Consider the following 15,163-nt stretch of genomic DNA (forward strand, 5'->3'; position numbering starts at 1 on the left):
CCTTGCCCAAGCCCAGCACGTGGGAAGAACTCTATAGGTACTGATGTATCCACTCAAATCAGGTCTAGGGTTCTATTCCACACACAACTGGTGGAGGATGGGAAAACTGCTGGGAGACTCTCCTTAGGGGGACACTTTTCCAGATTCTCTTTTCTGAATCCGGTTCTTGAGCTCTCCCGGTGGCGTCCTCAATGCAGACACCTGCTGATCAGGGGGAACTTTAGGGAGCAGGGCTGCCCCCTCCGGCCTGGTCCCTGCCGGCTGTCATGGCTCACACAGACCCTGCCCTGGGACTCAGCACCCTGCGGATGGCGGCGGTGATTTTGCGGTTGCGCAGGCTGTAGATGAGCGGGTAGAGCAGCGGCGTGACGTTGGTGTAGACCAGCACCAGCGTGCGATCCTGCCGTGGGGAGTAGCTGGCCTCGGGCCGCACGTACGTGAAGGTGGAGCAGCCATAGGGGAGGAAGGTGACGGCCAGGTGCGAGGCGCAGGTGGAGGCGGCCTTGCGCTTGCCGCGTGGGGAGCACAGGCGGCTCAGGGCGGCGGCGATGGCGCCATGGAAGGCCAGGATGAGCACCGAGGGCCGCAGCAGCAGCACCAGGCTGGCGCCCAGCAGACGCAGCTCCTCCGCATAGCTCTGCGTGCAGGCCAGGTGCAGCAGCGCTGTGATGTCGCCGAAGAAATGCACTAGCAGGTGGGAGCCGCAGAAAGGCAGGTTGAAGACGGCCACCGTGAGCCCCACGGACACCGCCAGTCCCCCGAGGCAGCAGCAGGCCAGGGCCAGCCGCGTGCACAGCCCAGGTGTCACCACAGCCGCGTAGCGCAGCGGGTGGCAGATGGCCACGTAGCGGTCATAGGCCATAGCGGCCAGCAGGAAGCACTTGGCCCCGCCCAGAGCCACGAACATCTGCATCTGAACAGCGCAGCCCAGGAAGGAGATGGGACTGCCTCTGCCGCGGCCTGGCAAGGCCGGGTGGGCCAGGGAGCGGGGCACCACCGCCAGCATGTAGCAGAGCTCGATGGCTGACAGCTGGCACAGGAAGAGTAGCATGGGCGGCCGGCTGGGCACTGAGGCCATGGCCACCAGGATGAGCAGGTTCCCGCTCAGGGTAGCCAGGTGCACGGCCAGCAGCAGCGGGAAGAGCACGGGCCCCAGGTGAGGAGACTCCGCGAAGCCCTGCGGGAGAAAGCCGCAGGGCATGGTGGCATTGCGGGCGCTGTCCGTGCACTGGCTGCCCAGGGGTACCTGTGGGAAAGAAATGCGGGAAGGGAGAGGTTGTGGGCTACGCTCCTCGGGCGCTCCTGGTGAAGAAAGGGCTGGTGGAATTTAGAGGGTAGGACAGAGTAGGGCTGTAGAGAGGGAGGTGGCTTGATGGGTCCATTCCCATCCCCCCTCCCCATGAGGGATAACTTGTTCTAAACAGTGGTCCAGTTTTTCCTGCCTCTGGACTAGAATTCTTACAGGTGCTTTCTCAACCTGCTGCTTCCAAGGAAACCTTGAATTTAGGCCCATCCTTTACAGTGCATCTCTCCTGACCTCCGCCTATGAAGAATCCCCTCTCTTCAGACTCCACGTACGTTGTGGGTCCTATACAGCCACCGGTATTAGTCCACCTCAGCCTCAGCTCCCCGAGGCAGGAACTGTGTCTTTAGGCTCTATTTCCTCCTTCCTGCTCTACTCTGCCACTTCTGAGTTGCTTGTCTAGTGTCTCAGAATCACAAACACGTCATGCAGATGAGGATCTTAGCCATCATCTCATTCAGCCTCAAAATTTTAAAGAGGAAAAAAAAAAAGCTGGGGAGGAGCAGGATGAAGGGCTTAACTGCTCACAGAAAGTTAGGAACAGAATCTGCATTCCTGAGGCTGAATCCAGAGCTTCCCATGACCCCATCTGAGGTTGTTAAAAAAGGTCACTGGCATCAGTCAGTCAGTCCATATTGATTTAGCCCTAAAATAGAGACCCGAGTCTGTGCCTGGCACTGAGGCAGACACTTAGGCAGCAGGGGGTGGTTAGCAGAGAGGCCTAACCGGGCACATCAGGAACAATATGTCCTAACGGTCTTATTAATACTCTGTCAGCATGAGAAAAAGTGATGTGTATTTGTTTTAACTCGCCCTTCAGAGGGAGCCGTACATTCCAGATATGCTGTCGGAACACAGTCTCTTTCTAAGCATTATCCAGTGACTCATGCAGGCAACATTTGGAGAACGTTTGATAGCATGTAGGTTGGCTGCAATTGTTATAAACCTCTGGAGTCCGGGAACATGAGGTGGTAAGAAATTCAAGGCCATGCCAGCTAGAGGAGGACGTTTGATTTTTCCAGTAGTTATTAATGCTATCTCTTTTTAATTTTAATTGTAAGTTCAACCATTATTTCCTCTTAGTGACTCTGAGTCACTGTCTATAATCAGTGTTGGAAGTGGAGTTTGTGCCCGTTGTTACACTACAGAGTGCAACAGCAATAAAGCTGGGCCACGGGCGACAGGTAAATTGGATGCAAGAACCAGAAAGAATGCAAAGAGCTTGGTTTTTGCTATTAATGCTCCTTTCTGAGATAGTTCTGGGGATTTCTATTTATCAGTGTCAACCTGTGCTCTTTTTTTTGTCATCCGAGGGGAATGCCTTCAAACAGATGTTTGCATTGCAATGGAGGAGGAATAGGGTGGGGTTGTGGGTGGGTCTGAGGGATGTGGAATCACTTCCCATCATTTTTCCCCCAATATTCAGTCATCTGGACAAATTTAACAAACCTGCATTGAGTGCCTCTTCCCTGCCAGGTGTCGTAGCTGTGGGTGTGACCAAGAGAGAGAGAAGGCTGACTGTCCTGGAGGTTCAGACAGGACGAAGCTGCTGAAGTAACCAGCTCTCTTCCCTCTGCCTCTGCTTACCCCTCGGTCTTTAACTTCTTCCTTTTCATCTCCTTAGAGAAGCAGGGTGTTGGGGGTAGAGAAACACAAACAGTCCACTTCTTTCGCCTTCATGCTCATACTTCACAGAAATGGAGATGACGTGAAAGGCCGGGCAGTGGCTCCAGTAACTCTAAGCTCAAGGTATACCACGTTTACAAACAAGGCCATGGAATGCAAGCCAGACAGTTTAGTTCAATCAAAAGGAGACTGAGGAGTGTTTCTACTTTGTCTAGAGTTTTTAGGAGGACTCGTCACAAACTCTAGGAATGTATGTTAGAAATGTCTTTTCCCTGGGAGGGAGAAGGGAAACAGACACTTTCACAACTTCAACAATTTGGTCTATTCAAAACCAGACTCCAGCCTAGTAGGAGAAGCTACAGAGGGAAAAGAAAACACCCCCTTCCTCCTCCAGGGCCAGAAGGTCTATATTCTCACTCTTCAACAATAATAGCTAAGAGAGTGTCAGGCAAATGCTCATAAGAACTTAATACACGGGCTTCCCTGGTGGCGCAGTGGTTGAGAGTCCACCTGCTGATGCAGGGGACATGGGTTCGTGCCCCGGTCTGGGAAGATCCCACATGCTGCGGAGTGGCTGGGCCCGTGAGCCATGGCCACTGAGCCTGCGCGTCCGGACCCTGTGCTCCGCAACGGGAGAGGCCACAACAGTGAGAGGCCCGCGTACCGCAAAAAAAAAAAAAAAAAAAAAGAACTTAATACATTTAACTCAATCCTAGCAACAATCTGGTGAGGTATGTGAACTCTTATTGTACCTATCTTACCAGTGAGGAAATTGAGGCCTAAAAGAATTAAATGTCATGAAGCTAGTTAGCGGTAAAGCCAGGTTTTCACTCAAGCAGTTTAGTCCCTGCTGGTCCATGGTCTTAGTCACTATACTGTCTTCCTTACTTATCACTCTCCTAAAAATTCTTCTCACATAAGACACAACCTCTTCCCACATCTCCTACCTTCCCCTGTCCAGAAATTACCTGTAGTCTCCTAGGCATTTCTATTCTCAGATTTCCCTTTGCTGACATTTCTTCTGAGGACATGTGGATGTGAGCAGTAATACAGATCATCTAAGATAGCAAATCTAAAAATAATTTCTCCTTAGCCTTGACATTCTTCATTCCTGTTGTTATTCTGATAGATCTGCTTTCCTAATTGTGTAAGGCTCCATGGAGCACCCACAGATTAATGGCTGGCTGGTGGCCCGGGACATCTGGATGCGGCTGGAAGCCTTGCTGGGCTGGGGCCATAGATCTGGGATTTGATTTTCACTGTGTAGGATAATTAAAATTATCTGTAATAATGATTTTTTTAAACCAGTCATTTAATAGCCAATTGAAACACTTCTAAGGAGAGGTTGTGGGGAGATTTGAAAGGCAGACAGGTCAGGCTCCTCTGGGTCCTGAAGATTCCATAAAATGCTGAACTAGCTTGAAGGTCAAATGGTCCAGAGCCTCATGCTATATAGCAAGGGATGCCCCATAGAGGACATATAACCAGCCTGGGACCTCACCACTATCTGTTGGCAGCAGAACTGGACTCACAACTCCTGTTTGATGGTTCTATTTCTGCCAGGATTGTCTTCCAGAGTAGACCTGAGTCCACTGATCTAGTATTATTGTTTACAAAAACACCAGAGGAGAGGTCACAGAAAAATCAGATCATTGTCCCATAGGAGGTTAAATTTAAAATTGTACATATGCCTGAATTTCCATAATTTGACTTAATAACCTTCATGAGCATCTGGTCTATGAATTTATACAAATTGTTCTGAAATCTATTTTCATCCAGTGCTTTTTTTTAAGGAAAAACACACACCAGCATTCAAAAGATTTTTCCTTTTTCTTTTCCTTAATCCTCAGTGAAGTAGAAAGGCTCCCCACAGCCTAAATTTTTGCTTTGTTATTTGATGGGTGCTTGATTTGGGTTGGGAACAAGGTAATAAACACTTCGGAAACCTTGCCTCCTCACTGTTGAGTGGGGGTTGTAACAAAGGAGGGACGTGTGAGTATTCCGTGAGACAGCATGCAAAAACTAGCACAGAACCCCACACAGAGCAGGTGCACAACAAGACCAAAAAGCATCCTCAGCTCTGTCCTTCATACCTTGACAGGCTTAGATCGTATTTCCTCTGAATATTCACCTTTCCACCATGAAAATCTCCTCACCCCTTCATGGTGTCTCTTCAGGTGCCTTTTCCGTCTTTCTGGGACCCAAGAAACAAAGGTATACATAGTAATCTGGATTTAGGGAAGAATACTTTTCTCATGGGGAGAAAAGTAGAGATAGACATAAATAAGTCTGTCTCTATGATCATTATCATTACCATCATCTTTCTCCCCCCACCTCTCTTTCTATCTTTCAACTTTTTTTTTCTCTTTGGTTTCCTATCATCTTTCTAAGACTGTACAGACTGTGGAAGAAGACATCTATGAATTCAAATCCTGGCTCAACCACTTACTAGCCACATTACCTGTGGGTGATGTACTCCATTTCCCTGATCCTCAGTCTCTTTACATCTAAATGGAGATAACGGTATCTAATTCATAGGCACTCTACAAAGGAAGCTCACAGCACAGTGCTGGGCACAAAGCAGACATGAAGAGATGGTTATTAATCACATCATGTTATAACCCAACTTCTACAGTATGATGTCAGCCTTTGGGCTCCACCTGCAGAGCAGCTGACAACTGTAATTACTATAATGACTCCTTTTCCTATGTCATGAGCCTTTTCCTTGGTTTATGACCGATAACTTGAAAGTCAATTAACATATATTTGCATTATTATATATTTCAAATTTAGATGTGTGTTCTGAAATAAAATCCCTTGAATTAAAAAACTCATTTACCTTTTTCTTGCTTTGTCACGCAAAATTACATCTTTTAGTGTTTTTTTTTTTTTCTCATCAGTTTGGTAATTTCTTTACTCCAAGGAGCTAAATATCATCTTTGGTTGTAAAGATTTCACTGTGCTCCCTCTTCCAACCGTTTATAATCTCAGCCTCAACCCCTGGGACATGAGCCTCTTTTCTGGCATGATGTTTCTGTCTTGTGAACCAGTTTCTCTTACATGATAAAGCAGTCTACTGAGTCCCCATGACTAAATTTGGTAAGATAGCTTGTCAAGGCTTTTGAAAGTCTAAATAAAAGAAGTCCTTGCTAGTTTCTTGTTGGCATCTTTATCCCCTAAAAGCATTTAAGTAGATTTAATAGGGAATGTTTTCCTTACACAAACATTCTTGCTTTTCTCCTTTTACAGCATTTTCTGAAGTATTTGTTGATCCTACATGTTATAAAGATGAGATGCCCTTGATATTTCTGTATCTGCTCTGGAGCCCTTCTTAAAATGATGGTTACAATTCTGAATCTTTTAGTTCTCTAGCTCTGGGTCGATATGTTACCTTGGGTTTTGCATTTTGGCCAACATTTTCTCCTCAGTTTCCTGACGATTCAGAGTTACATGACAATATGTGCACTTGTGTTAAGAGATCCCTGAATAGTTGCCACTGTTAGTTCTCTTTTCTCCAGAAATCAATTGTGGGATTAGAACTTTGAGTAAAGTGTCATTTCAGGTGCCCTGGTCTGTTTTATTTTCATCTGGAGAGGACATTTGAACCATACAAATCTAGGAGTCCTGCTGATTTTAGAGCTGGCTCTCTGCCCTTAATGCTTTTAAAGAAACTCTCTGCTTGAACAAAACAGCACCCATTTAAACTAATATCTCTGACCCAGGCTTCCGCCAGAGGAAGAAGGATATGCTTCAAACATGAGCACTTTAATCTTCAACATCAAAATTGTCCGGCAAAGAGACTGTCCCAATTCTGGAATTGTGAAGGTCAACTTTATCACACATAAATGCATGATCATTGTGCTGTTACATATTTTTTAAAGTATTCTAGGCCTGAGGGTCAGTTACTTTGTCTACTTGAATAAATATTTGCATTTTTGCTCTATAAAAAAGCTAATTTGGGACTTCCCTGGTGGTGCAGAGGTTAAGAGTCCACCTGCTGGTGCAGGGGACATGGGTTCGATCCCTGGTCCAGGAAGATCCCACATGCCATGGGGCAGCTAGGCCCGTGCACCACAACTACTGAGCCTGCGCTCTAGAGCCTGTGTGCCACAACTACTGAGCCCTCGTGTTGCAACTACTGAAGCCCGTGCATCTAGAGTCTGTGCTCCGCAACAAGAGAAGCCACCGCAATGAGAAGGCTGCACACCCCAAGAGTAGCCCCCGCTCACTGCAACTAGAGAAAGCCGGCACACAGCAGCGAAGACCCAACACAGACCAAAAAAAAAAAAAAAAATCAATTTGTTTTCAAAATTTATTTAAAAAATCAGCTGTCGTTTTCCATGAAGTTGGTTTTAGTAGGTTTGAGAATACTTTTAATTTCTAACTTCATCTTGTGCTACAAAATAGAGAATTCCCTCAAAAACCCAGAAGCCTCTGTTTCTTACTGGCCACAGACTGAGAGTTGGAACTAAGTAATGGGGCAAAGCAGCTGCATGGATGAGGAAATCAAGGCTACCTCAGTTCTGTCAGGGTATTTTCATGATTCATTAAAATGGGAAAAAAAAAACACGGTTAAGGAAAAAATGTTATTTCCTCGGCCAGCCACCTTCCAGGAGAGAGAGCTTCTGATATCTTCGGAATATTGTCTCAGAAAGCCATGGGCGCCTCAGAAAACCTGTCATCTGCAAGAGTCATGTGCATAATTTCGGCTTCAGGACCTTTTCCAGTAGGACACACCCCCTACCATCCTACTGCTTAACCCTGAGTTTCTAGAAGAGACTCCTGTGGTTGCTGAGAAAGAGGAACAAATTACTAGATGAAATAAGATAGAATGCACAGGATTCAGCCTGCCCAAGTGTGGGCTCTGATGGGGGACTGGGTCTTCTTCAAGGGGAGGCCCTGTGGCCGGTGTCTGGGGCATAGGGATTTAGTTCTTTGTCTAGGATGGGAGGCATACATGGAGCTTTTCCTGTCATGGTATCATCAGTGGTCAAATTTTTGTGTCCCATGAGGTAGGATGATAATCATAGGTAACACCTTTTTGAATACTTTCTTATCTGCCTCTGAGAGTTGAAGAATTCATATTTTCTTCAATTCTATTCTTACATATTATTCTAGAGAAACAAGATATCATTGGATGCCTCTCGCCATGAAAACTTCTGTTCATTTGAGAAGACAGAACTGTCCCATTTTTAGATGCGAAAGCTGAGGCAGAAAAGATGCATTGGGGCAAAGTCATTCAATAAAAATAGAAGCAGAACCTAACAGTCCTGGCATTTGTAGCTGCCTCATGTTTCTCAAACCCAACCCTACCTCAGTGCACCCAAGATTGAAAGGTTCCACAGGTTACAGCACCTTGAACATGGTTTATTGCTGTGAGGCACCAGATCTGATCTAAGGAGGGTGGTCTTTCTCTCACAAGCAGTTATCTCTTTTGGGTAAACCTACTCGGGAAGTACTTTTATTTCCTTATTTTCATACTCTGCTCTCGGTGTTTCCCTTTCTTCCTCTGCCCTCCTACCCCACAGTCTTCTTACCTGGGCTCAGAGAGAAGGGTGACTTGGAGATGGGTGGAGAGGAGGTTCAGATCATGGTGACTGGAGATGAGAGAGATCACAGGCAAAATGAAAAACAGCAGACTCTAGAGCTGCAGTGGGCAGGTGTAGAGGAGAAGGGCTCGAAAGAAGAATGAGGGATGGAGACGCTGGAGAGGGGCGAGCGCCGGGAGGGGATTTCCACAGCAGTTTCTGATTCTCTGTGTCTGGTCAGTACTATAACCTTAGCCTGCTTTATATCCCTGGAGAGTTGGGGGGATGGGGAGGAGAAGGTTATACTAGTCCCTTCCAGAGGAAGGGCAAGAGAAAAAGCATCCTGTGATTAATTCTGTCGTCATAAAATCCCTCCTCAAGGTTGGAGACCTAGGAGGGCTTGGCACACATACAATGACTTTGCAGCTGTCCAGAGAGAAACAACTCCCTATTTCATACTGACCACCTGCCCAGAGTGCTCTCTGTCCCACTGGTGCCACAGTCTTTCCCTAGAGTGTTCCATACTCCTCTGTCATCACAGCAATTCTCATTTGTGCATGTGGTAGTTCTAGAACCTGTGGAGAAGGATCAGGTACCTGATAGGTCTAAGATGTGTTAGTTTGTCCCATGTCTAGAGCAGGAAGCTAGGTGGATGTTGAGATGCATGAATGAATTGTCTTTAACGCTCACATGTGTCCAAGGACCCCAGAAACTGCACTAGGAAGCTTCCACCACGGGATACTCCTGACCCTGGAGTATGAACTTGACAACTCTGGCAGGTCCCTCTAAGTTTGAGAGCTGAAGACTTGCTCTTGATTTTTCGGTTATTATCCTGCCTGTCCACCTGTGTATATGCACCAGAATCACAGGACTGTAGAGGTCATTTGCTCCAGTTCATTTACTCGTTCACTCATACTTTGATTTAATTATTCAACACGTGATGCTTATTGAGTACCTACTATGTGCCAGGCTTTGATCTAAGTACTGGGGTATATATAGATCAGGGAGCAAAACAGACAAAAATGTCTGTCTTCATGAAGCTTACATTCCAGGGAGAAGAGATAGACAGTAGCCAAATTAGGTAAATTATATGGTGTATTTGAAAGTAAGTCCAATGGAGAAAAATAAAGGAGGATAGGAAATGTGAGTGGGTGACATGCAATTTTAAATAGGATGTTTGAGGAAGGCTTTAGTGGGAAGGAGACATTTGATGCAAAATTTGAAGGAGGTAAAGAAGTGAATCATGTGGATATTTGGGGGAAGAACATTCAAAGCAGAATTAGTCAGTCAGAGATCCTGAATGGAGAGCAGGTCAGGTGTGCCTGAGGTGCAGTGAGGAGCCCAGTGTGGCCGGGGTGAAGTGAGCACACAATAGGGCAGATGAGGTCAGGGAAGTTGTGGACGGCCAGCAAGAGGTGCCTTGCAGGGGATTGTGAGAGACTGGCTGAAAGACTGAAATGATGTAAAAAAGGTCAGTCTGGTTGCTGTGTTGAGAATAGATTTTAGCGGGCCAGGGTGGAAGCAGAAATCAGCAATGCAATAATCCAGGTGAGGGAATATATGATTTAGATGAGAATAGCAATACAAGTGGGAAGACATGATTGGGTTTTGAATGCATTTGATTTCTTATTTATTTTTTAAAAATACGTGTTAAATGTAGAGCCAGCAGAATTTCCTGATGGGTTGGATATGGGATGTGAAAGAAAGAGAGAGGCCAGAATGATTTTTTACCTGAGCAACAGGAAGAATAGAGGTATCATTACCTGAGATGAGGAAGGCCTCAGATGGAGCAAGTTTGGGAAGAAAGAGTGGTCAGGAGTTCAATGTGGGGCGTATTAAGTTTGAGATGTCTGTTGGATGTCCAAGTGGATCTGTTTAATTGACATACAATCTGCAGTTCACAGGAGAAGTTCAAGTTAGAGGTGTAAATTTGAAGTCATCAATTATAGGTGATACTTTAAGTTATGAAACTGGGTGAGATCATTATAGGAATGAGTATAGTTAGAGAAAAGAAAGGGTCCCAAAACTGATCGCACGGGTTCCCCAAAATTAGGGCTTTAGGAAGATGAAAAGAAACCAGAAAGGGAGAACATGTGGGGAGTCTATAGTCTCCATTTTTCAGCTAGGTAAACCATATAATTGTGTCTGCCTATCACCAAATTTGCACATCTCCATCATGGAATATTTACATGGAGAATGATTCCATGATATAGTAGGATGACTCCCCCCATTGATAACAAACAATTATTTCAATCCCTACATAATTCTTCTGTTAAAGGTAATGTGGAGGGTTGAAGGGCGACCTTACAGGGAGCAGTGGACCTTCCTCTTCCCTTTTCCCCTTCTTCATAAAGTGTAAGGAGTTATACCAGAGGCTGGAAGTGAGGGCAGAACCCAAACCCCATGGTGAAGGAAAGAGTTGGAAACAAAAACTTCTGGTTCTAAAATTCTAGATTTCTTTCCCCATTTTTTTTTTTCTCTGTATACTTTAGGATGTAATTTACTTTGTCTGAGCCTTAGTTCACATGATTAAATATAAGAATGATAATACATCCTGTGTCTAATTAGCAAATTTTGTTTTGACATTTTATTTTATTTTTAACAGTTTTATTGAGGTATAATTGGAATACAAAGAAAACTGTACACGTTTAATTTGTTCAATGTGATGTGTTTGGACGTATGCAAACACCCATGATACCATCACCATAATTAAGGGAATAGACATAACACAACACCTCCCAGAAGTTTCTTTGGGTCTCTCTTGCTCTCTTTCTCTCTCTCTCTCCCTCTTTTTTTTTTTTTTTCTTGGTGGCAAGAACATTTAACATGAGATCTACCCTCTTAACCTCTTAACAGATTTTGAATACAATGTTGTTATCTATAGGCATGATGTACAACAGACCTCTAGTATTTACTCACCAAGCATAACTGAACTTTTTACCCTTTGAATAACAGCTCCCCATTTTCCCCATCCCCCAGTCCGTGGCAACCACTATTGTATTCCCTTCTTCTATGAGTTAGACTACTTTAGATTTTTCATATATGTGGAATTAAACTGATATTTCTCCCATCTTATAGAAAACCTTTCTTGGTCCCATTTTTTCATCTAGTTACCATTTTTGTGCACTTGGAGAGAATCCTTAGGAGAGTTGTGTGCACTTGCTCTCTATACTTCCTCTCCTCTTATACTTTCTTTTTAAAAATAGCACTTCATTGACAAAGCAACAACAACAACAAAATAACAGTTTATTGAGGTATGATTGACATGTAAAATGCTGTTTGGAGATTTTAAATGAGATCGTACTTATGAAAATGTTTTATAAAACCTAAAGTACTCCATAAATGTCACTTATAATTATTATTGTGTTGAAGAGCCTTGATCAACGTATTTTCCAAACAGAACTCCATCCTGCCTTTCCCTGGCACTGAGTTTCAGCATGTAGAGTACCCTCCCATTCTCATTCTTTTTATGCACATAGTTTCCCTGTAAAGTGAGAAGCAATTGGGAAGGAACTCAGTCTGGACAGGCCTCCTTAGTGGTCAGGACTCACGGAGGTGATGATACCATTCACAAACAGCAGTGTATCATGGTTCAGAATTTTGGGAATGGTGCCAAGAGGATCTTGGACATAATTTACAGGATGTATAAGCCCTGACCTAAAGCAAAATTTACCAGTGACAGGAGTTAGAGTTTTATACATAACATTTTCTTTGGCTGGAGTCTGGCTTTATTTAAAGAGTTGTGTCAACACAGGGATTGTCTGCTTGGGCCCAGGGATTCCTCAGAGTGTTAGTGCCTCTGTCGCCTCTTGGAAGGTTGGGATGAGTTTTCTCAGACTCGGAATTATGTGGGATCTGTGTTTGAACAAAGACTGGAAATACTTACCTCATCTCTACATTCCTCAGCCATTTGTCACCAGATTGCAAATCCCTGCTTCTAGGGAGAAAAGATACTGCTTCTCTCTGACTTCAGCAGAGAAGAGGTCAGTCAAGTTACTGAGTTTGATGAATATCTATGGCCCTAAGGAGGAAAAGTTAATTTCTTTGCAGGTTTTGCATAATTTTTTTGGTAAATTTATAGAAATATAGGTGATAGGAAAAGAGCAATAAACTTAAAGTATCAAAAATAAATGAAATTATAATGCTACTTAAAGAAATCAAGAGCACAGAAAAGAAACAAGACAGATCATAAACAAAACCTTAAGTTGATTCTCTGGCAATTCTAGGAAGACAGACAAATTTCTGGAATTTTCACCATGGAAAAGTGAGAAAAGATACAAGTGAATTAAAAAATGAAAAGGTAGAAGTTAAAATAGATATAGTACAGATTAAAAATAATAAAATAATATTATTAAATAGTATTTATGGATGCAGTTGACACATATCTGAAAATAAAAGCCTAATTGGCCCAAGAAGAAATAGAAAATTTGTATAGAATTATGATCATTAATGACCTAGAGCTGCTACTAAAAATATGACCCCTCTGCCCTTCTCACTACTCCGATGGAAAATACTTTTACTGATGGACTTTACCAAACTTTCAAGATGAATATAAATATAATAATAAATATAAATAAAATAGAATATAAATATACTATAAAGTATATAATCCACGTATATGTTTTTCTAGAAAACGAAAAAAAGAAAGAAAAATTGCCCAACTCATTTTATGACATTTGCATAACCTAGATTAAAATAATTCTCATTAGTATATTATGTAAAACATATACACTAATTTTACAGATGAAAACATTTAAAAATATTATCCAAGGAAATTTAACATTTTTTTAAAAAACAACATATTTTTACCAAGGGACAGTTTTCCCAGGAATGCACAGATGATTCAACTTCAGAAAAATCTATAAATTCACTCTCATGTTGGTTGACTAAAGGAAAACAGAGTTATCTCAATATACTTGAAAAAAACGATGAGAATTCTTAGAAAGCTAGAACTAGAGAGGAACTTCATAACCTAATAAAAACTACATATAAAAATTCTACAACGAATGTATTTAATGGAATCTGAGGCACTTCTAAAGTCAGGAGCAAGATACATACGATAAGTATAAATGATACTTAACAGCACAGTACTTATAATTCTAGCCAATACAAAAGGAATGAAAATAATAATTGATATGGAGGAGAATATAATTATTTGCTGATGATATGATCAATTACATTTAAAATCCAAGAAAATTAATAGGCAAATGAGTCACACCAATACGAAAGTTCAGCAAGATTTCCTAATATAAGATTTACATATAAAAGTAAAGTTTTTCTAAACCAGCAGTAATCAATTAGAAAATATCATATAAAATAAGATACCATTACAGTAGCAACACATTATAAAATATATAGGAATTAACAAAATGCACAAGAGCTTTGTAAAGAAAAATATATAAGACTCTAGTAAAGGACAAGAAAGGAAATCTAAACAAAGGTAGAAACCATATTCTTGAATGGGTAAAAATGTCTTTTTTCCTTGTAAAAATGCTACCTTTTCCAAGTTTGAGATATATTAAATGCATTTCCAATAATAATTATGATAGGAAACATGAGGCAAATTAGTATATTCGTTTAAATATACATAGAGAAAAATAAAGACCCTAAAATAACTAATAAAAATGTAAAATTTTAAACATTTTTTCAAAGAGTAAAGAGGAAAGAGGATGAGTAACCCTCCAGATATTGACATACTGCAAAGCATCGATTAGTAAAACACATTCATATACATTTGTATAAGGAAAAAAAATGGGCATTTGGTAAAGGATTGACACCTCAGAAACAGACCCATAAATTCAGGTGAACTTGGTAAAAAAAATTGATGGATTTGAGTACATTAAATATAACTATTTTGGTTAACAAAGGACAACCAACATAAGTAGAAATAATAGTCCAGGAAGTGATACTTGTATCATCAATAATAAAAAATGTGTTGAGTTATTTAAGGAAATATCACTAATTAATTTAAAAAAAAAAAAGAAAAATGGACAAAGGATGTGATTAAGCTGTTCAAGAGAGGAATTTGAATGAATAAGTCATTGAAGAGATTGTCAGCATTGTTTTTAGCCAGAGAGAATAACATTAAAATAGCCATGCAATCCCTCTTTTTTCTTCCTCCGTCATCACTGCTATGACTTGGATACTTGGCCTTCATTTTTTTTTTTTTAACATTTTTATTGGTGGATAATTGCTTTACAATGGTGTGTTAGTTTCTGCTTTATAACAAAGTGAATCAGTTGTTCATATACATATATCCCCGTATCTCTTCCCTCTTGAGTCACCCTCCCTCCCACCCTTCTAGCTGGTCACAAAGCACCAAGCTGATCTTCCTGTGCTATGCGACTGCTTCCCACTAGCTATCTATTTTATATTTGGTAGTGTATATATGTCCATATATACACTACCACTCTCTCACTTTCTCCCAGCTTACCTTTCCCCCTCCCCGTGTCCTCAAGTCCATTCTCTAGTAGGTCAGCATCTTTATTCCTGTCTTGCCCCTAGGTTCTTCATGATTTTTTTTTTTTAGATTCCATATATATGTGTTAGCATATGGTATTTGTTTTTCTCTTTCTGACTTACTTCACTCTGTATGACAGACTCTAGGTCCATCCACCTCACTACAAATAACTCAATTTCGTTTCTTTTTATGGCTGAGTAATATTCCATTGTATATATGTACCACATCTTCTTTATCCATTCATCT

General features: G+C 42.1%; 1 protein-coding gene across 1 annotated transcript in view; it reads right to left on the reverse strand.

Annotated features, from left to right (window-relative positions):
- Window positions 1-271: 271 nt before the first annotated feature.
- The window catches only part of LOC307058428 (olfactory receptor 10AC1-like), a gene marked incomplete at both ends in the record, with an annotated part of 28,379 nt that continues 13,487 nt past the window's right edge, over window positions 272-15,163 (reverse strand). Inside the window, one exon of the mRNA XM_079711870.1 lies at window positions 272-1,246. Within this exon, the coding sequence (XP_079567996.1) occupies window positions 272-1,246 (975 nt within the window). The remainder of the gene's footprint in view (window positions 1,247-15,163) is intronic.

This window comes from Hyperoodon ampullatus, assembly GCF_949752795.1.
Source record: "Hyperoodon ampullatus genome assembly, chromosome: 9".
NCBI lineage: Eukaryota > Metazoa > Chordata > Mammalia > Artiodactyla > Ziphiidae > Hyperoodon > Hyperoodon ampullatus.